This window comes from Drosophila tropicalis, unplaced genomic scaffold (genome assembly GCF_018151085.1).
Source record: "Drosophila tropicalis isolate 14030-0801.00 unplaced genomic scaffold, ASM1815108v1 contig_562, whole genome shotgun sequence".
NCBI lineage: Eukaryota > Metazoa > Arthropoda > Insecta > Diptera > Drosophilidae > Drosophila > Drosophila tropicalis.
In genome coordinates, this window is record NW_027173037.1 from 28,193 (window position 1) to 52,400 (window position 24,208).

General features: G+C 31.7%; 2 protein-coding genes across 2 annotated transcripts; both read right to left on the bottom strand.

Moving 5' to 3' along the window:
• Positions 1–326: 326 nt before the first annotated feature.
• Positions 327–2,735, bottom strand: c(2)M (crossover suppressor on 2 of Manheim). Its single transcript, XM_068287445.1, has 8 exons — positions 2,729–2,735; positions 2,438–2,574; positions 2,194–2,366; positions 1,904–2,136; positions 1,647–1,836; positions 712–1,584; positions 511–648; positions 327–454 (listed from the first exon to the last, which is right to left on the bottom strand). Exons 2-8 carry the CDS (start codon positions 2,542–2,544, stop codon positions 327–329), a joined length of 1,842 nt encoding a protein of 613 aa, XP_068143546.1. The 5' UTR covers positions 2,545–2,574; positions 2,729–2,735.
• A 1,134-nt stretch (positions 2,736–3,869) lies between these two features.
• LOC137575086 (protein phosphatase 1 regulatory subunit 14B) lies at positions 3,870–23,618 on the bottom strand. Its single transcript, XM_068287489.1, has 4 exons — positions 23,117–23,618; positions 5,704–5,954; positions 5,560–5,634; positions 3,870–4,724 (listed from the first exon to the last, which is right to left on the bottom strand). The coding sequence occupies exons 2-4, from the start codon at positions 5,917–5,919 to the stop codon at positions 4,641–4,643; spliced, it is 375 nt and encodes a 124-aa protein (XP_068143590.1). The 5' UTR covers positions 5,920–5,954; positions 23,117–23,618; the 3' UTR covers positions 3,870–4,640.
• Between the last annotated feature and the right edge of the window lie 590 nt (positions 23,619–24,208).

Below are 24,208 nucleotides of genomic sequence, written 5' to 3' on the forward strand. Positions count from 1 at the left end.
CTCTTTTTAATAGTTTATCAATTTCTTAGATAGGTTTTGTTTTAACAAAATTTATCAAAAATACTGCTAATAAGAGCTATTATTGTTACGATTTTTCTTCAATATTTTGTGAATACTGAAATTTTAAGTCTTCGTTAAATTAAACTAAATCTCAAGGTTCAAAACCCTTTTTTAAATTTGAAAACAAAGGAAAAACAATTTTATGGTATTTGTACCATTTACGTTCTAACCATTTTAACTATGAGATACCATAAAGGTTTGCTCAGCTTAAATAACAAATATGTATACCAAAAACAATAAGAAAAACAAATTTATGGTAAATTTGTTTAGTGGCATGTTTCGTCCAGCGAAATGTCTAATATAAGTCGACTTGATTCCGGTCCCAATGTTATTTTATCCATTTCCAAAGAGTTTTGCTTTTTGGATATATGGATAAACTGATCACGTGACAGACCTAAAATCATACAAGTTAAGACATCTTTTCTGTATGAAATATTTTACAAAACTTACACAACAAGTAATAGAAAATCAGAGCAACCTGCAAGCGTGTTTGCGAAAGTTTTATAAGCTCATTTGCATCGATTTCTTTCATTTCCGGATTATTACGCCAAATGCATAATAACTGCTGCATAACATTAAATGTCGAATCTAGGATAAAAAGGGACATATGAATACATATGTATATTTTAAATAATCATTCGTATTGATTACCCAAATTAAGGTTCATGTTGTCTTCTGTAGAAATATTGTTATTCTTAGGTGTAAGTTCGGATATTTCCTCCTCTGATAGATACGATTGTGCCACATGTAAAAGAGTGAATGGCAAAGCAGTATTTGGACGCTCCTGTTCTTCGTCCGCACTTCGCAATGGACTCGTTGCACGATTCAGCTCAACTTCTAAATGTGTCGGTGACGATATAGGTGGAGGAATTTTATTTGATGATATTGTTGCCTCTTTTTGGAATATCTCCTTCGCTAGGTTAACATCTCCGCATATGGCATTCAATGTAGTTTCATTGTCTTTCATCATTTGATTTTTAGACAATTTTGATGCCTTCCAATTATCCAAATGTTTATGTTTAATTATTCCCATGACTATGCCTCTTAACATTTGTTTGGCATTTGGATATTGTTTGGGAATCTTGAATTTGGATTTGTAATTGGCCATTAAAATCTCTTTGTATTGGATTCTATGTTCCACAAGTGTCGCTCGGGAATACTTGATACATTCATCTATTATTAGTTTCGAGTGTTTTCTTTTCTTTTTCATATGTCGGCTATGCTGGTTGACTAGAGGCATTAAGAATTCTGCAACTGTTTCCTCAGAGGGCATCATAGCGTAATCGTTTCCGACTGTTTCAATATTATCATGATCTTTACTATTTTCCACAACTGCTTCAGCCATGTTTGAATCCGATTTCAATCTTTTACGATCATATGGATCGTCCTGAACAGGGTGTTTTATTATGTTTTCTTGAATGGGCGGCATATAACAATCACCAATTGTTTGAACATTATTTAAATCCAATCTTGACTTTTTATGACCTAAATTATCAATTGAATCGTCCTGCGCTGGTCGTTTTACTAAGAACGTTTATGCAAATGAAATTTATACACTTTTTTGATTATATACAAAGCAAACTTACATGAGCTCTTGGGAAACAGATCTTGCATAATAGTTAAATCTATATTATCTGGTGTAGGATCTCCAAAACCATCGTTTTCATTCGGCAAATAGAAAGAATCTCTCGGTTCCTCATTATATAAGACATCGGGCATGGTTATAATGTGCTCTGATGTACTGGTATCTTGACCCATACGTTCGAATTCAGTAGACTGGAGAGAAGAACGATAAATTAAAAAATTAATAGGTTTATTTTAACTCATATAATTGTTAGCTTGCCAGTTCAATTTTATTCCATTCCAGGCATTCGCTTAACAAATCTGTATAACAGTTTGGGCAATAAATATCAAGTTCCTTAGTTCCACTAACTTTTTGACGATCCGTTGGCATAACATCAGGTTTTTTGGGTGTAGTCACTTTGCGCTTACTATTTTTTGTTGGAATCGGCTCAGCAGGGACTTCAAATATTTTACCGCATTCCTTTATTTGTTTTAGTAAATGTTGAGTATCTTCTAAAATGATTGTGAACAAAATGAAGATCTTTACATGATTATTTGGCCTTTGTTTACCTAATAAGTTGTCAACCTGTTGACTAAATATATTGGTCAGACCAAATGAAAGACGGGCTACATCCTTGAAGGACACTATGTCTATAGGTGTTGTGGATACATAAGATGGCGACGGCTCTAAATGTTTACGTCGTCTAATTTCCTGACTACTAATAAGAGTCTGAACCTTTTTGCTAAATAAAAACCAAGTTAATAACACATATGTACATCTGTGTGTGTGTGTAAAGTATTTGGGGCAATTTACCAGCTTGCTAAAATATCAAAAGTCCCGATTTTCCAAGATCTTGCAACTTTTCGATTTCTCATGGATTTCATGGACTTAAAATATCTCTGACGAACTCCACCTGCCATCCAAGCTGGCTCCAAGAGGTTGTCTTCATCCTTCAAAAATAAGGGTAGTTCAGTAATCATCTTGTGGCCCTTTTAAAACGCACGAATTAATTATTATTGCATCATATCGCTAATATGCTTGTTGCTATCCAGGAAGCTGCCATTACAAAGCAAAATTTAAGGATACCAATATTTTGGTTTTTACCGTTAAACTAGATATGGGCAAAGACTAAAATATCGAATAAAATATCGATACATGAACACAGTGTTGGACAAGACACGTTTTGCTGTTGAATTTGAAATTAAACCGCTAAAAATGAAACACCATTTCTTGTCTAAAGCAATTAAATATTTATTGTAAACTTTATTATTTTTTTGTTTTTCTTCTTGTTTTGCTTTTTGCATTCCTTACAGCTTGTGTGTGTGTGTGTTTACGTGTGCATATACGTATATGACGTGTTCGGGTGAGAGCAATGATTAAATGTTTATTATTATGCTTAAATAGAGATATCTATATATGAAAGTGACAATGATTTGATTTGATGTGTGTTTTGAGCACCCAAAACGTGAAATTTGTTTTTTTTTTCTTTTTTTGTTATGCTTTTATCATATAAATAATGCAAGTAGCATTTCATAGAGAAGGGTTACTAATACTTTATAGATTTGATAGATCAGTTGGAGTGCCTCAAAAATGTGCTAAAAACTGGTAATTACCTTTTTATTTTTCTATTTTCATTCACTTTACTTATTTTTGAGCACATTTAAAATACTTTTATGTTGCTAGAAAGTTATTAAAATCTATTATAAAGAGTGAATGTGATTATTCCTTTTTTTGTTTGTTTGTTTTTCGTGTGGAGTTAAGAAGTTTCTAATGCCTTATCAAGGGTATTTACAAATTGATTTTTCTGTTTTTCATTTGTATTGATTTTTGCTGTTTTTATCAGGATTTTTTCTTACTGTTTATTTACAATTATAAGATTGTTTTATGATTTATTAAAATTAATATTGCAACTATCGGCTGTTTTTTGTGGTTGTTGTGATTGATGCTGATGAAATAAAAAAATTAAAAAAAGCTAAAAGTAGGTTCCTGTATTGTGTATGATAATAAAGTGTTTCAACATATGTATTTTTTTTTCGTTTTGTATGCTAAAAATTCCATTATTTTTTTCTGCCAGATTTATTGCGCATTTTTTTTGTTTGTTTATCTCTTACTCCACATTTGGCAGTGAACCTGAGCTTCTTCTTCCTTATCTTGGGGATCGATCTAAAAACTTTACAAAAACGGCTTCACCCAAATTTTATGCATTTAATTATTATGTAAGTATAATGTAAGTATGCGTATATGATTTGTATATAATATTTTGTTTTGATTTATTATTAAATTATATTCGTGTTTATAAATCTATTTTTTTTAGGTTAGGTTAAATGATTAAATTAAGCACACACAAGACGAAAAGGAAATTTGGTTTTATTTTTTATTGCAAATCAAACAACCAGAGTCTCAGGAGATCTCACATATCAATTTCCTAATGCAAAATTCAAAAAAACTATTATTTTTTCCTTTAGCTAAATTTTCTTGTTCTCCCGCGTTTTTTTCTCGAAGCCATTTTTTATTTTAGCTTTTTTTTACTTTCGTTTATTACTTTTAAATATTTATGTATGTTTTGTATGTATGTTTCTTTCATCACAAAATTGATGAATTTATGATTTCTTGTTTCTGTTGATGACAAATTATATTAGGCTTACATATGTATATTATAGGCTTAATTCTAAAGATTTTTGTTTGTTTCAAGGTGATTTTCTTTTTTTAAATTACAACTTAATTAAATGAAACTCTTGAGTTAGTAGCAAAAAACAAGCAAAACTCACATATGTATGTATTATTATTATCAACTAAACAAACAAAAAAAAAAAAAAAACTCATAATTTTCGTATCGAAAGTTTTACAAATGATGAATTTTGTTTCTTTTTATCATTTTTTGTTTTTGATTTTACAAGCGATTAAACTTAAAAATAATAATTTGTTTTTGCTGTAATATAATAAGCATATGGGTAGTTTCAATGATTAATGATTAAATTCTGCTGTTGTAGAATTCGTAGAACCATCTTCTAAAGATTTACAACGTTTTTGCGCGATCCAAGAGATCACTGATGAATTTCGATATGTCCGATTGCGGGCGTTTACAGACTGAAAGTAATCTCTGCAAAATATAAAATAAAAAAAAAAAACAATTATTGTGTGAGATTTATAATTGAAGCAGAGTAACATGTATTAAGGGCAAATGACATGTATGTAAATGTTAACTTTTGTAATTTCCTGTCTTAAAATATGTAAAATTAGTTGAAAGACGAATTAAAAAAACTACATTTCCGTTTAAACAAAATCTAAACCATTTTTCTTAAATTTTACTAATCACAAGGATATTTGAAAATAGATATTAATTTCGATTCAAATTTTCATTGTTTTTGAAACTTTACAGAAAATTGCAGCTTTAAATACAGATTCCAAAACTCCTTTAAAATTTTCCAAAGTTGACAAAGAGTTTTTGAAAATTTAATTTTTGTTTCCCTATTTGTCTCTGACTATATTTTGGTTCAAAAATGAACAATGAATCAACTTTTTAATGATCAGAAATCTTTTTACAGGGCTCTGAAAACATTTGCTAATCCTGAAATCTGGCTAATTCAGCACTTATGGATAACAATAAGTGCTAATATAATAAAACAATTCTAATGTCAAAAATCTAGAAACCTTTTCGTCTTTCCTTTTTGTTTCTATTTTGCAGTTATTTTTTTTAAATGCTTTAAAAAACAAAAACAAGCTCAATCATTAAATAGTTTGTTCTCATGGGCTAAAGTCTTAAAGTCTTTATAATTAGTCAATTTCATATCTTTTTGTTTGACTATTTATATATACATATTTTATCCTTGCTAGCTTTGAAATGCTAAAATCCTCAATTATGGGTAGAAAAGAAAGAACTTAATATATATGTTCTAACCAACTCTTCCCCTTGCGCCTAGATTATAGTTACTTACAATAAGATGAGATCTTCTTATATCATCTGTATCCATGTCCAATATTTCATCAATATCCACATCAATGGCTTCGCTCTGTAATGGGTAGAAATTAATTTTTAATAGATTTCAATTGATTGTAACTAAGTAGACATCCATTCATACCGGTGGATCGAACAGTTTCTGTAGCTCGTCATATAGCCACATTTCGACGGCCAAACGTTTGCGTATTAAACTCATTTGATGTGAACCATATTTGGCCGTCAAGAACTTCTCCCTACGCTCTTTGACCTCGGCTCCCTTTTCATTGAAGTTGACCCGCAAATTTGTTCGATTTGGTGATCGCTCACAATCGTTCATTTGTTCCAGTCCGCACTGCATTTTGGTTGAGTTTACTTTCAATTAATTGGCTTTGCCTGTAATTGGGGGGGAAAAGAATTGTAAGTAAATTGTTTGTGTGTTTTCTCATAATTGAATTAAAGTTAATGTTAAATAACTGTATTAGGTGGGGGGGTGGAGAAAGTTTAACTTTTCCCTTCTGCGTCATCATCAGCTGCAGCTGTCAGTTAGTTAATTCTTATTTCTGGCCCAAAGGCATCTCTTACAAAATGACTCACTCACACTGCGGGCACTCAAAACTTCATTCTGCGCAGAGAAGTTTCATGATTCCATGATTCATCATGAACACACTATATACGTTGCCGTCTATATGTATTTGGATATATCTTTCAGGAATTTCCACATGCAAACAAGTAAATAGGAATAATTGCTCACATGTCAGATTGTTTGGCTTTGTCCTATCTGTATCTGGCTATAAACACACACTCCATACACCCGCATATACTCACCCACCCACTCACACACACACACAAACATTTCACAGTTAATTAAATTAATGTGTAATGAATGCTTTCTCTTTGCTTCCATTCGGATTCATGACATTTTATTTTGACTTTTGGCCGGGGTCAAACCAAAACCCCTCCAACAACATTTTGGCAGTTATTGATATTATATATGTACATATGTAAGTACTGACAATACAGGCCATTCAAATAGAAAAGCTTGAAATTTCTTTTATTTTAAACTATCTCAATTTGACCTTTAAAAAACTACACACTGAAATTTGTAGCGTAAGTTCGATTTTTATAAAACTTCTTAGATAAGAATTGCCTTAAAGTGGACTGAAATGGTTTAAGATTTGTTTTGGAGCTATAAGAGAAGATGGGACAAATCTAGAGACAAAAGTTCGGAATCTTTTATTGAAATAACATAACTAAAAGAAACTTAAAATAAACAACTGATAGTGTGATAAAGACTTTTGCATTAATGAAAGTAAAATGAAGCATAATAATGAATAAACTATCAAATTGGGTCAGGTATACGATTTAGGCTAAAACTAAAGTCCAATGTTTAAAATTTAGGCGAGGGCTTGGACTCCTTGGACCACAGTCCTTTATCCGTCCCTGATATGCTTCGAAATATATACATAGCTCCAAGGATAATATTATTATGTATAGGCAAAAGACCAATCAAGGACATAATTTTTACATTTTAAACGTTTAAAGAATCTTTTTGGTTTTCCTTTGATTATTTTTAAATTTCAAACCATTTGTTTAACACTTGATAGAAGCATAAAAAGTTCTCAAAATAATTCTAAATTTAAACTTTGAATAAATGTCGGAAAAAAAGAAATAAAAAAAATTATCATAGTTATAAAGTTTTTGAAAGATATCTAAATCCTATTTTTATATCCTATTTATTCATATCATCTCTCCATATCTATCTCATCTCTCTCATTCTGACCCAGTTAATCAAGTTGGCTTGATAACAAAGATGTTTAGTATGGTTTTTGGGCTTTGGCTTGGATTTTTGAAACTTTTCTTTTTAAATTGTACAATCCCTTAAATATTTATTGCCCGTTGACTGGCTAATGTATGTCTGTTTCACATTTGCTGCCATTTTTCTGCTGCCTTGTTGGGTAAATGTCAATTTTAATTTACAATTTGACATGCGATCGCACATATTGGACAGCAACTGAGTCCATCCACTCACTCACTCTGGCTGGAGGGAGAATGGCCAATTCAGGGCAAACTTAATTGATTTGTAATGCATGGACATGAAGTGAACTAATTTGGAGCTGCAAATTGCATGACGTTAAAGCTTAATGTGTACACACACATTTTATCAATTTAGGCAAAATCAAAATATCTGCCCCCTTTGGCACTCCTAAAACCCTTGTGTATAAATATTTCCTCAAACCCGGAAATTTCCACAACGTTGCACAGAAGAAGAAGAAGACGAAGATGAAAGGTGTGGGGGTCTTTCGAGTCAGTTGTCGACAGTTGTTACAATTTCTCGCAGTTACCTACCACTTTGCCATTTTTGGCGCACACATGCAACATGTTTCATGTGCTTCATGTGCCTCCTGCTGTTACTTGCAACATCATATTTATGCAAAGTTGCATTAGTTGAGTGTGGCAAGACAGACAGACAGGCAGGCAACAAACCAGCTATGTAGTATGTAATAATAATAATAATAAGGGTATAATTTATTTTGTTTTTGCTTTTCATTGCTTTTTCCTTAACCCTCTCTCTTTTTCCCCCACTAAACTGATTTGAAATCTACCCACATGGGGGAAAATAACAAAGTCATCGGTCAAATGGTTTTACTTTGGGAAAATATGTAGAAATTCCTAAGATAAAAGTTTTCCTAGTAGTCAACATAATTTATTAGAAATCTCACAATTACCGTTTGCTTTTCCACCATGATGGGAAAACTTATGTAGGTGTTGCCATTCAAAACATGTATGATGAAAAACGCAGAGCATACGACCTGGCTGATACCTTTTAACCAAAACGAACAATGATTTTGATAATTTATTTAGAACAGTTCAAATTTTTTATACCTAAGCTTCGTTATGACCTTTTTCAAGTCAAACTTTATCTGGAGTTCACAGAAATTTCTATAATTAGTCAAATTTTGATTTTTAAAAAAGTATTTTTCGAAATACCCGATTTCAGGATTGAAATGTTCGATATTTCCATTTCCCAAATTATTAGCTAAATTTGCCTCTTTAAGGAGTTTGATAGTCTTGATAGAACTTAAGACATGATATTCACGATATCCCATTGTAGCCAGAGATCATACTTAATTAAGTTTGCATCATAAAATAGGAAAGGCAATTATATATTTAGATCACGACCTATGTTGCGTTTAGATCTACTTGAAGTCAATCTTTTGAAAAAGATTATAGCAGGATGTCTGTATAGCTAAACATTTAAAGAAGGATTATGTTTTATCATCAGCAGATTTTGCTAAAGAACTCGAGAATATCTTCAATTGGGAATTACATCTAATATAAATGGAATTTCCAGCAAGGAGACTTCTGATGAGATAAAAGGGAAGAAGCATATTTCTCCTACGTGATGTATCCCATGCCATGCCCATATGCCTACTTTATGTATGCCCTAAATGAGTTTAAAAAAACATAATTGATTATTACATTATTATTACATTAAGATAATATCAAAATTAAACCATATTTTCAATGATTTTTCTATTCTATGTTTTTCAGTAATACAAATAGAAGTAAAGGTAAAGGCTAATTTAGTTTATTAATCTGTGACATTTGTTGTTTAAACTCTCTTAACCTTTAATTTCATAAGCAATTTCGGCTATTAAAAGATATCTGAGTACTGAATATTACCCACTTACCCTGTAGAGATTATTTATGTGTATTTCGGTTTTTTCACTTGTATGTATATCATGTCACCAAACCATCAACATGCCGTAACTTCTCACTTTTGTGTGTTCTAGGCCAACGGATCCACACAATTAACTTCATTTAGAACAATTTCCGGCCGCCACATAGCCCATCTGAGTGGATGAACTCCCTTAACGGGGGAATTCTCATATTACGAGGAATGAGCCTAAGCGAATCTGTTTTTTTTTTCTTTGGTCTCAGGTTCCTTCTGGCCGACATGGGAGTGAGTGACAAGTTAAACGTCAGTCTCACATAATTGCTTATGACTCTTGAGTAAATCTCATATCAGATTTCGCACAAGAAAGACAATATTTACAAGTGCCCACAGATATATGTGTGTATGTGGGAATCATTTGGAGTAATAATACCACATAACACTCATTGTTATTGTTTGTTCTTTTGTCTAACAGAATTGTTTGCTTCGGGGGAGGGAAAAGGCGGAAATTTCACATATTTCAACTATTTCAATATTTAGACTGATGGCAATTCAATTTCACGTGAACAAGAAAACAATTTGGTTAACTTTTCTTTCTGGGTCGGCAAATTGCAATTTCAAGGTTCAAATATTTTGTGGGAAAAGGGGGGGACAAAAAAGTAGCGCAAGGATACACAAAAAATAGGTTCAACATATATGTACCCACATATGTATGTATGTTGTTTGTTCACCTTTCTGTTCAGGTGTTCAGGGGTTATCCTAGCACCTCCTGGCACCATGTCCTTCTCTTTGCCATTGACATTTTCCTTATTTTTCTGACATTGTTTTTTATTTAATATTTCTTTTTGAGGTACATCGACATATGTTCATAAATTTCTTTATTTTTGAGAAAAAAATCAATGCGAAAATGTCACAGAAAGGGAAAATAAAAACTTTGCAAATAAATATATATATATATTTATAAAGATTTCCACAAAAAATGTTTGTGTATGTGTTTGTATACATTTTCGCCAATGAAAATGTCAAATCTAAATTGATACGTGGGAGTATTTTCATTTTGCTAGCAATATTAAATATAGAATTGACTACAATTATATAAATAGAATATTCTCCTGACTTTAAAGAGCTATCAATATCAAAAAATCCTAAAACTTAACTTTGTGAATCTGTTACTTTGACAAATTTTAACTGATTCGCAAAACTTATATTTAATTTTAATTTTATTTCACTAATAATAAAGTTATCTTTTCAAGTGTTACAAAAAATGTCAATGAACAGCCAAATAATTAAATAAACTATAATTCCATGAATCTCTAAATAAGTCCACTTTTTGGGTAATTGAAAAATTAATATCTTTATTTTTAAGGTGGAATTATCTCTTTCAATCCAATTCTCAAAAATCGGAATCCAAATTAATTTAATTTAGGTATATTCTAAATTGTGAAGAAAATTAGATATAACCTTTTGAAATCGTTTAGCAATTTGGGAATACATATATGGTCCCAAAAAAAGGAGAGTTACCACAAAAAATCATGTTAAAAATTCTAATACAAAATACATATTTTTGTGAATCTTTTTTGACCGATTGTTATTCATATTCTAACTTCACATTGAAAAGTAATTTGTTAATTTGCATTATGATAGAGAATGTTAATATTTTTGTTTTTAATATTCATTTTCAAATACTACAAAATTTTTTTTTATTCATATCATCTGAAGTCAACAAAACTACTTCCAAAACTAAAAAATAAAACTGTGTCAAACTTGCTTACTAATTAGTAAGTAACTCTTTCCAAAAAACATTTCCAAATCCAAAGCATTCTTTAATGTTAAAAGGTTTTTCAAAAAGTTTTTCCATTGGATTTTGCTTCCTCTTTTTGAATGATAAGAACTTTTTACCATCCCACAAAAAAGATTCTGTGTTTTTGGTTTGCCATTGAAGAAGTCGAATCAATCACATTAAATGGTATCAATAAACTCATTTAAACAAGAACTCAACCTTCATTTTTTAATGCTCAATAATGCACAATTAAACTGAATGTAAATTTAATGAGCCATAAATATTAATTCAATTTAATACCTTAAAGCAGCTTCCACTCAAAATTTCAAATACAAAAAGTAAAACAAACAAACAAACCTCTCCAACAGCTACCAATCTAAATGGTATTTATTTCAATTTTGAAATAAAACTTCCATTGGCTGCCATTTATGGTTCAATATGCAAATCAAATGTGTCGCAATTGTCGTTCCATCTAACTGTCTGTGTTTTGACTTTGATTTGTATCAATTTCCCGAATTTGGCCAAACCTTAGACAAAATTCACGTTTCCCTCAACCAAATGCAGAAAGTTCATGCTAATTTCAAGGTAATTATATTCCCGCCTAATTATATGTTTTATACATCGATTTACTTCTCTAATATGGTATGACCAAGCGACCTCTGTCATAAAACACTTTACCTAAATGGTCTCAACTAAATGTCCATAAAATTTCAAGTGATTTTTGAATGTCTGCCAAATTGCCCAGCCCCACCTTCGAATTGATTCCAATCCACTCCACTCCACTCCGCTCCGGAAGTTTTCAACAAAATGATGCCTACGGATTTTTCCCATCATTTATACATTTTCTGCGGCATTTTAATGTGAATTTCTTTTATAGATATTTGTTGTTCTAAAATTTGGGCTAATGGCTGCAGACTGCGGTTTCATTTTCTGTGACCGAACGAATTGTAAAATTTTAAAACCAAAAACAAAAACAAAAACCGTATTAAATTTACATAAATCGAAATTGAGTGAATGAAAGAATCATAAAAAAGAAGAAAGAATGAAAAAAAGGTTAGGAAATCCTAAAACAAGTTAATGATTTCTCAGTTGGAGTTAGAACTAGAGATGAAAGCGTGATAATCCGGGATCTCATTAGGTCACTCAAATAGGAATTGGATTGATGTGGTTTATTGATTAAAATTAATCCAAAGTAAGCAGTTATTTGACTAAACTCACTTCTTTGTTGACTCACTTGGTCATCTGCTCACTCACTTGTTCATTCATTTCAAATTTTTTTCGATTGTTAAATTATTTTCTTTTAATTGTAATTTGTATAAAAAGTGGGGATAGAAAAATCATTTCTAATAAAGTGAGTTCTTTCTTTTTAATTATTGAATTGGCACTTGTTTTTGGGCAAATTGGGCAAGCCGAACTATTAGCCAAACCATTAAGGTATAGAATATTCAATAGAGTAATTTGAAAAACCCATCTGTTACTTCGGGCTGATGTCCTTTTCCCCAAAACTCTTTGCCTAGGTTATTGTGACCTTCGGGTTTATAATCCATAATGAACTTGGCTTGAACTATATATATATACCAAGATCTTTCCTTCAAAAGACAAAAGGCTAAGAGTTGCTCAAAATCGTGTCGAATCTACTACTACTACTTGTTAAAGGAACGACAGCTGATTTTATTGCTATCCCTATCGAAGGTTCTATACCCCTAAATAAAGCATCCTTTATTATTACATATAGTGGAAGATTCTCACAAATCTTTGCAATCGTTCGACCAATGTGAAAACATTCTATAAAAGACTATAAGAACTTTAAAACAACTGAATTAATGAACAAGTGATTCAGTTAACAACTGAACAAATGAACAAGTGAGTTTTTGTGAATAAATGAGCAAGTAACTAAAGTAGTCAGTGAATAAATGGGTGAGTAATTGGGCAAGTGAGTTAGTGAATAAAAGAGTGAGCAAAACATTTGATTTAATCACTGAAAAGTGATTAAATGAACACTTTCATCAAGCTACAACTTTATAAACAACCAAGAAAATCAATAATTTGTATATTTTTAAGAAAGATTAGGCAAATAATTTCTTTGTTAAACATTTCATATGTTTTGTTGACTCAAATCTATTACTTTGCCATCTCTAAGACCATATAGAGAAAAGTGGCACAAAACTAAATCGCAGTTGGAGTCAAATTTATCTACGTTTTATTTTTTTATATTTTTTTTTTCAAAAACCATTCAAGCTCAAATTTTCACATAGTCGACATTTTTTATTTTATTTTTGAGAAAGAGAGAGAGAGAGACAGAAAGAGAAGGAAAAAGTGAAATGTGACGCTTTTATGCTAAAAAGACCTAGAAATAGTCACAGAAGATGGAAAAAAAGTAGGCCCAACAAAAAAACTTGGTTTATTTATGCAAATTTTTGTTGTCTCAGTTTGGTTTTTTTGATTTTTAGTTTTTTTTTTTTTTTTTTTTTTCTAGTTAGTTATGAAAGGTTATGAGGCAAGTGAAAATCCGATTTGACTCTTAGTTCCGCCATATTGTTTGTTAGTTAACCATTATTCATCATCGGGCTTATCAGCCCAGACAAACTCATCGAACTGTACTTACAATAAATTATTATTTATTATTGTTTGAGCCTCATTTAAATAAGTCGAACAGCGGAAAAGAAAAACGCTGATAACCCAACAGCTGACGCCGAGCTCAGACTATAAAAAATGTTATATGTATATAAATTTATTTATGTAGGTATATAGCCTTTTCTTCATCAAGAGAGTCAATCAACTAAAACAAATTGCAAATATATAGATTTTTTTCACACTCTTCGATTAGATGTGATTTGATTGATATGACTTCAATGTCCAACTAATATAATAAAGGCAAACACGTGCCAGTCATTTGATCTGTGATTTTGTTTAGACTATCAAAATGCCTATAGCTGATTTTTTATTTTGCGATGTTTCTTTATAGACTTTTTTTTTTGTCTTTATTAAGCGTTTTCTGTTAGAATTAACAAAGTGAAATCGATTAATCAAAATCATTGGCTAATAAATAGATACAATAGACCAATTGGCAGTTATAGATAAAATGTCAGATTAATGGCCACAAAACATGTTTTAATTGCAGATTATAATAAATGAAAAAAAAAACTAAACAAAAAGCGCTTCTATAGGTAATTTAAAGGTTTTTGAATAAATATTTTAAAATCTATGCATAGGCTTCTATTTATTCATTAGTTATAGGAATCAAAAGAACTACTAAAAAGACTTTAAATGTCTATTTCAATTCTAAATTCAATTTGTTGAAAATTCAATTACCAACCAAGGTTGGATATTAGATTAGATAATAAGATATTTGTTTAAATAAATTGATAATTTTGTACTGAAATCTATAGCTTGGATTGTCTTGAGTTTATTTTATGGTTTGTTTAACAATTTTGAAATTCTTTATAAACGAAAATTCTAAGGAAAACTATATTGAAGCTTTAACTTTGATGTAATTCCGTTTGGTAGTCAATGCCAGATGGGAAAATCACTCACAGATGTTTACTCTCTCCTCCACTCCCTATCGGGGGCAACTTCACACACACACACACACACATAGAAGTTTATGGGTGTGCGTGTATGTATGTGAGAGTCTTATCAAAGACTTTCAGCTCAAATGTCAAATCAATCGATAAATGTAAACACTATCAAAGTCAAAAGGTATGAGAAAGAAACAGAGGGAATTGCATTCAGAGCAGCAAACGAAACAAAAACAAAAAGGCCAATCATCATGGAAAAATATAAGTATTGGAGTGCAGAACTCCAGATACTCTATATTTTCATAAAATCACATTAAGCATAATAATTGATAACTCCAATGGCATTCATGGGATATAGCTTGATCTGGTTGTATTAACATTGTCTTTTATTCTTGTAAATCCTTTTGGCATACTCCTTTCTTTTGAAGTGCCAGTTTATAGGGTATGAAAAATCCATAAATAACAAACAAAACTGATAAATCATGCAATAGAAAATTTGTGCGGGCGGTTTTCCCATTGTTCTTCGTGTTCATCAGAAGTTCACGCAAAATGCACGCGTTGCGCGAACTATGTACAATTGATTGGTCCGCTTCCCCCTCCCCCTTTAGGCACGCCCACTACCATTCTTTTTATGATTGTTCTTGTTTATTTATTAATGTGTGTGTTGCGTTACAAATATCGGTGGTCGCTGTGGCACTGGCATTGAATGTTATACCAGAAAGCCGTAATTTCTATGCCGAGGTTGTGTTTGTGTGCTATTAAAGCACTCATATATAGACGTTTATGGTATGTCTATCGTATGTCTATGTCCATATGCTGCAGTATGGTGTATACACTGAGAGAAATCGTTTACAATATCCGCATGAGTGCATTGAAAAGGGCAATTGAATCATTCATCATACTTACATAACTTATTTACCTTACTAAAAGATATTCGTATAATTTTATATTAAGTATCTTATATAGCCTAAAGGGTTCCTCGGAAATCGAGATATTATATATTATATTCAATAGAAAACACCAATCTTTATCAGATCTTTGCTATTAAAGATGCTTAGATCTGTTTATAAAATTCTTCAAAAATCAAATCATGATTTCAAAATACATTTTTAACTCAAACTCAACTCAGCATCATTTAATTCTTAATATTTATGAAATCCTTTGATTTGCGATAATGATTCGAGATAATGATTTGATGTACCCTACATACATATTTTCCTTATGATGAACGTCTTTAGTAGGGTGATTTCAGATATAGGGAAATAAAGACAGTATGTAGGTGTACTTATTGATCCGTTCCGGAATGGTCTCTTGCCTAGGTGGTCACGATAGTCTTTGGGGAAGCCTGAATAGATTTGACGTGGGTTTTGTCCTGTTATCTATAAGCTCCAGTCTTTAATTTTCAACTTCCAGTTGTGAAACATTTTAAGTTCACAAGTTTTGATGTGATGTTTTTGAGACAGTTCAAGCAATTATATTTAAGATTAATCAGAGGTGTATTAGATGCTGGGTAAACTATTTTAAACTGTGCCAAGATTGTCATATATTTATAGGGAAATCTTTGCCACCTTTTAGAGAGTTGTAAGTTCATGTGAGACTTAAATTATTCAAAAAATTCGAAATGATATAAGTTAAGACAGTCAATAATGTGAATTCATATCTTTAAACAAAAGAACTACCAATATTGGGTATATCTGCCTGTATTTCTCTCAGTGTAGACTCCTCAGTTCAGCACGATTGGAGCTTCATGCAAACACAGACACACACACACACACACTCAAAGTCACAAGTTGAAAGACAAAAGATGCAACGAGCTGCGTGCATTGACACAATGGTTGCCCTCTATCAATATACATACATATATACATATATACATAAACATAAATCTGTATATATGTAGATGTGTTTATGTATGTGTTTATAACTATAGTTTTATAGCTAGAACAATCGGAGAACACAGGGAGTCAGTCAACAGTCACTTTACGACCAAGTTCATCTGTCGCCTCTAGGTTAGAGTTCAATGAAATGAAAGAAACTTTAGTCATAGTGCGTTCTGTCTTTGGAACAAATTAAGGTGGCTTTCGTTTCAGATAAGAGAAAGAGAAAGAAATGGAGAAAGAGACAGATAGAGAGAGAGTGGTAAAATATTGATAAAACAGGTCGGCAAATACAACAAAAAACAAAAACAAAAACCCGGGAAACCAAAAAGAACCAACAAAAATCATTAATCTTCTTGTAAATCTGGGACACACTAAGTTTCAATTCAATTTATCTATGACCTATGCCAATCGGCCAAATATCCATATAGAATTTTAAAAAAACATATTAAGAAATCTATGAGTTATATTTAAGTTATGGAATTGTGTTCATTTCTTGGCCTTACACAACAAAACGAAGCTATTTATATACATATTTCTCTTGCAAAACAATTCGTATATATACAATTCATTCTCTTTAAAATCGGTCAATTTGTGAAGATGAATGACAAAATTATTCTATTTATAAATAAACAAATTCTTGGCCACTTGTGCTTTTCACTCAAATCCGAAAAATCTCACACCTTTATGGAAATATATATGTTTATTTTCACCCCAAGCCTCATTTTTACTCCTGCAATACTTTTCTTCCACTCCTCTAACGTCATTATGACGCAATTCTCCAAACGACAAAAACATTGCGTAAACAATAAATTAGCCAACAAATACGAAAAGTTTAAAGAAAAGAAAAGGAAAAACGATGTCAAGTGGGCCGCCTTAACTGCAAAAATGGCTAAAGTCAACATTAGTTTGAGGTAAGAGTCATAGGATAAACTTTTTGGATCAACTAAATACATATTTATCTTCCTGAAGTTATAACACAAATTTTCCATGACAATTCATTTTTTTTTGTTGGTCTGCTTTGGGCCAATTGCCCAGTAAGCAAAGTATTTTTTTTTGAATATGCCAGAGATAGCCATCTTTTTGGCTCTCCACATTTAAGGGTCAACAACCCTAACTTGGCTCCGGTTATGCCTACTTGTCCTAATGGCCAACAAAAAAAACCAAAAAACAGAAAAAAAGGTAAAAACCTAAATTGAAGAGAAAGAGCGTGTATCTCGTAGGTGTTTTTTTCTGTGATCACTTGTAATTATTTATCCATAAGGTAACCTCATTTTGCGAAATTGTTATTAAATAAAAAGCCATGTAGGGACGGCAGAGTCAAATTAATAAACAATAAGGCAAATTAAGTTCAGATTTTTTGCTGCTTTTTGTTTTACCTTTGCGTTCTTTATTCTTTATGGCACTGAGTCATGGCCAAGAAATTGACGAGAGAGAGGGGGGAGGGAGAGAGGTATCGTTTAATGTTTGCTTAACTGGGAATTGGAGAACTTGGCAATTGGTTTTGGAGGTTTTGCTTGATTTTTTGTTTTATTACTTATTGAATAGCTTTTGTTGATTGTGGCCAAAAGAAAATATAAAAAAAATGTGTTTACGGACGATGTTCTGAGGAATTTCATGATGCAATGCATTTTCATAGGAGAATTTTCGGAAAAACTTTATGCAAATTTCCAGCTATTCTGCCATGGCAAATAAAAAATATTTACATTCTGAATGATGAGTAAGTAAAAGGGCATTAAAATAGCCATAATAATTTATGGCAAAATATATTCTTTGAACTGAAATCCATCTGCACTTCCATAAACAATCAACATCGTTAACTGAAGGCATAAGGAATAAAGTAGAAAATGTTAATTTAGGTGTCCCTGACATAAAAGGGATCAGGGCAAATGCATTTATAGTCCTTTTTGATTAACATCTGACTGGAAACTCAATCAATCAACAACAATCTATTATAGGTTAAATTTGTAGGTACTAAAAACGGATCATTTCTGGAATCGTTTGTCAGCTTGAGTCTAAGAAAGATAAATCTTTAGATATTTTGAAGAACTATAGTGGGAGAACTCCAAAAAAAAGGATTAAAACATTACTCATACAAATACTTTTCATAAATCATATTCTTTAAGTTAGTCTCGTCTTTGCTTAAAAAGGGTCCTGTCTTTGACTTAAGAAGGACTAGGCCAACTGGATTTCTTAATCAATATTATGTGAGTATGTACTTGATATTCCAAAACTTGCACTGATTTCAAAGTTTAAATCTAAGAATAAGATAAATATCTACATAAGAACAAAAAAATTAAGAAAAATCTTCCTATTTATAAATATTTGTTGAAGCAAGTATTAACCAACATTAACGACATTAACCAAGAAATCATGTTTAAAAATTACAAAAAAATATAACCATTAGCTCTGCGAATGTTTTTTAACCGATTTTCATTATGATCCCAAAAACTTATATACATATTTGCGCAATTTAACCCAGAGCATCAGATAATCGACAGGACTTGCAATAGCTAAACATTAAAGGCCAAATAATCGAGGTTCTACTGTGGTTGAAAAAGTTTCAGTTAAGGTGGTTCCCCTAATAAATTTGTTTAAGTTTTCTCTAAATAAATTTTCCTGCTCTATTCGCTTTAAACTGATTCGATCTTATTAGATATATTAATTTACATTTCTAATTACAAAAATAAAAACGATTGACGTTTTAAAGGGATTCGAAAAAGACCCCGAACCTAGAAGAACTATTTTTTAGGAAAAGACTTCCCAAAACTATATCAATTTTCATGGAGTTTTTGAAATTCATCTATTATTTCTGTTTTACCAAAAAGAATCAAATAGGTCCAATTCATTTCCCATAATAAATCATTCAAATTAATTAATAATAATTCATAAATATTAAGTGCTTAGAATGGCCTTTAAAAACACTCCCTGAAAGAAATCCAAAAATAATTCCAATCAGGTTGCAATATAATTTGGCCTTTGTTTCATTTGGTTTCGTTTTTTTTTTATATTTATTTTTTTGTGCTATACATTTTTGTTGAAGCTGCCGTTACTTTTTCTTTCTTTTCTTTGCAATCACGATGAGCATGTCTTACATTTCCGCTTAGATAGAGACAGACAGATAGAAGCTCAAGAGAACCAGATACAGATACAGATACATATATATATAAGAAGCTATAATTGCCCAAAATTCATGCCAAACACGTCGAGAAGCCAACAGAAACAAACTAAAAAAAAATGGCTTATTAATCTTTTTGACGAAATCGCCAGGCACTTTCAGACGTTACGTTTGCCAAATGAGATTTGTGTGTGTTTCGGGTTGAATGGAGTGGGAGGAGAGGGGGTTGGGAGGTTTTTTGTTTTTTGTTTATTTTCCATCTGCCAAGATACACGGGATGTTTAGGTTTTAACACGAAAATTTATGACGACATTTGGTCAATTTAAACAGCATTTGTTTAAGTTTCAAGTTCATTTTATTTGTTTTACTCTTGTCTTGGACTTTTGGTTTACTTTTTTGGTTTGGTTTTTGTATGTCCGATCTATTCCCTAGATGTTGGATGTTGGTTAGCTTCTCTTGTTGCTCTGTGTGACCTTCAAAGTTCCATCTGTGGTTTATCTTTCAATCGCTTTTACAACGTGTTGAGGTCAAAGTCAGTCGTGAGTATCGGTAAAAACGTGCGTAATGACTTTAAGATACATGCAGATGTATGTATCTATGTATCTTATGTGTTGTATCTATATCTATCTAGCAGCCGCAACACCCTGTAACCATATCGATTAAGAGAAGACAAAAGCAAAAGAAAAAACATGTCAGAATCAAACTGTTGTTGTTGTCGTGTGTCCAATACTTAATGTATCTTGTATCTGTATTTTTTTTTTCTTCTAACCATTTTCTTCCCTCTGTCGCTGGTGCACAGTGATTAGACACAAATGTTATGACTGCAAATAAAACCAGGTTACAAAACGCAGCAGCAACAGCAGACACAGCGTAAAAGAAAATAAAATAACCGACACAGCCGTCGACATACTTAAAAAATATACTGACTTATCTGTGTACACATATACACATGGCTATATATACATTTATATAGATGCATAAATCGACATACACAAGACATCCGATAAAAAATGCCAGGCAATATAACAAGGAAATCTAGCACCAAGAAAGAGAAACAAATAGGAGTAAAACCACGAAAAAAAAGTGAGTCTGCGTTTGATAAAAAGTCAATTAAAGTGAATCACTTTTATCAGAGGCCAAGAATCTCACCAAGACCAAGAGACTGGTTTACCCATATTTCTAGTGTGGCGAATCTAGGCAAGTCAATTTACATACATTGACACAAGTATAAGTTTCCTTTGAATACTTTTTGGAACTTAAAATGAAAATGATAATGATTTTGATTCTGATCTATCAAAACAATTATATATACTATAGAGCCTAAAATAAAATTTAACTTATTACTTCATCAATTGTTAGTAAAATTTATTTGGAATTTTTTAAAAATATTGACCCTATCCGTATACCGTATCTTTATTCCATTGATTTATCTAAATAAAGTAATCATAAATTAGCTCAATTTCCAATAATATGTAGATGACAGAAATTGGAATCCTAACCAAGAGTTAAAGAGTCTAATGAAGAATTACATCGACTTCTTGAATCACTTTCAAGTCTTTTTAGAGTCTTGAAGAGTTGCATCAACTATTCAAATTATTATCAACTCCTTTTAGAGTCATATATCTAATAATTCTCAAAGTTAGCCTTATATTTTGTTATTGTACTTTATGTCAATAAAGTTTTCAGAATGTTTTTCGAATCTTCTCTTAAGCAATTATGATCAACAAAATGGCTTAAGAAATACTCATAAAGGTAATTTCTGTTAAAACAATCTTTCAATAGTTGGTACAATATGATTTCTATTTTAGGCTTGACTTTTTTCTAGTAATTGGACTCCAAAGGATTCAAAATAGTGGACAAAAAGTTATACCTATTTTAGTTTAGGTAAAACCGATTGATGAAAGAATCCATTTTGCAATTTTTAGTGTAATTTTTAGTTTGTATTTTCAAAAACTGTTTGAAAAGTTAAATATTCGCTGAAAATAGGTTAATATACTGAATATAATTCGAATAAATTCAGTTGCTTCAATTCATTTTGATCTGTTGTAAGTACTAGGCTTTAAAACTTGAAATTTGACTGTGAATACATTTTGTTCTCAATATTTATTCATTCGAATTCATAGTGACACTTAAAATTTGCATTAAATTTAGTTTGAGATGAAAGCAATTATAGCCTAATGACAAAAAGAGTTCTTAACTTAAATCTGATCATATTGAAATCTTAACGTAAACTTTTGAACTAGTTGAAAAATCAATAATTACTATTTTTCTACAAAACCATCTTTTGGATAAACCTTGAATAACTAATTGACTCTTTTTAGTTGAAGTAGTTATACAAGAAAAGTTTTATAAAACTTTTGCCCCTACATTGTTTTCAACTTTTTACTTTTGGAGTGTACGAAAACCAAGAGTCAGATAAAAAGATACATATATATGTATAGACAAGTTATATACAAGTTGATTGCAAGTCAGAAGTTACAAAAAATATGAGTTTTTAAAAGAGTTGAAAAGAATCTCCAATGTTGTTGCATGTTGTCCGAGCAGATGTAGTAAGTAATTTATTGATTTGTCGTTAAAATGATGCATTTAGGCAATAAATTTGTAGACAAGTTCTAAATGTGTTACCATTCGATTGCATATAACTTTTATTCATTCCACCTCTCACTTCCTAGTTGCATATATCATCTGGCATATTTACATATACATACATGTACATATGTATATAAAGGTATATAGTGGGGTATGTAAATCGCTTGCCCCTTACTTTGGTCTATAATATAAATGGCAATTGAAGCTCGACTCGTTGGCAAAGTTCTGTATGTGATGTGAGAGTGGAAGCGTGAAGCTGAGTTGCGTTTTTCGTTACGTTTGGCTGCATGCGTACCCAGTCAGTCAGCCAGTTAGCCAGCCAGCCAGCCAATAACAAAAAAAAGTGAAAAAAAGAAGTTTCATATATGAAGTTGTAAATACTTAAAGCTGCATGAAATAAAAACGTAAACGAGCAGCCACTGCATAAAATTCCACAACTCAACACGCACACACTCACATACATATGTATCTATCTATCTATGTATATAGGAATAAGTTGTGTGCCGCAATGTCTGGGCCATGATAGTTCGTTTCGGAGGGGACTGAGACCGGGACTGGGTCTGATGTGAGACCTAAGCAGGTGGCTATTGGCTGGCTAGTGGCTGGGACTGGCCGCAGGCACGCTTTTGCTACCACATCCACAGCTCTTACTCGTCTCCTGCTAAATGTGAGATGCTTGACCGGCTGACGTCGGACTCGGAGTGGGACTCGGTCTCGGACTCGAATGACTGGACAAGCCAACTTAACTAGACGAAGAATATTTTTCCGGTTCTCGGTTAGCAAAGAAAGTGGAGATAACAAAATAATAATAATAATAAAAAACTTTAATAGATAGATTATATTTTCCTGTTGGTTTTGTTCATTTGATAGACATTTAATAGACTTGGGAATAGAAACCACCCACAAATGAGAAGGAAAAGGAATTTAGAACTAGAAAATATTTCGCATAGTTTTAATTTTAAATGGTAAAACTTAGTAGTAGTTAAGGTAAATTTACTTTTTAAATATTTTGTTGAGTTTTTCAGTTTTTCAGTGTTTGTTTTTTGGCAATTTTCCAACGTCGTTTGTTGATCTTTATTTAGATGAATTTTTTCATAAATTGAAATTTCACTTGAAGTGTTGTTTAATTATTTTCTTTTTGCCCGCTGCTACTTTAGGATTTTTCCACTTTTCTATAGCTGCGACTTTCTGCTCAATGAAATTTTCATTTGCACGAGAGCACAATGAGGGCGAACAACACTCACTGGCACACACACTGAACACACACACACATACACCGGAGAAATGGGAGCCAACAGTCACACGATGGACGAGACGCCAAAGACGACAAAATTGTGTGTTTGTTTAACTGTTTGTTTATTAGAAGGCAAATGTAAGCCCGACTGAAGCTTTACGGAGAGTTTGGCTCCAGAATCGAAAAGTAAATCTAATATATCTATATATCGTGTATCTTGTATCTGGTTTAGCACGCGCAGCCGGTGAGCACCATCGAAAGACTGAAGCTGAAGATACACAAAAAATGTTAAGTCGCCCACCGGCAACTGCAACATTTGCTAACAGTACACGAGAGAGAGAACGAGAGACACTGTAATGTTAACTAACATCTAAGACAGAGCCGGAATAAAAGAACTCAAAGAACTAATGATGAAGAGTTTCTATATAATACAACTATCATAATTTGTTAACTTATTGTTAGTGTAATTAACTAATAATTCAGTAATGCTTCATCAGGGGGGAAAACCCACCTACGTCGGGGTTCGAGAGCAACAGAACTGTAGATCAATATCAATAAGTGTAGCTATATATATGTACATATATGTATGTATGTATGTATGATTGAAAACAAAAGAAAGTCCAAGGAATCTGTTGCCATAGCTTTTTACTTTACAAATTTCAAAAAATTTATAAATCCGTGTATATATTTTCCAACTACGAAACTATATTTTCCAAAAATATGTATGAAACTACACCCAGCGACAAAAAAAAAAAACCCGGACTCGGCCTTTTCGCAAATTGGTGCGTTCTTTGCTCAGAGATTCATCTAAATATCAATGCATCATTAATTTAAATTTTTTTTTTTGATTAATCA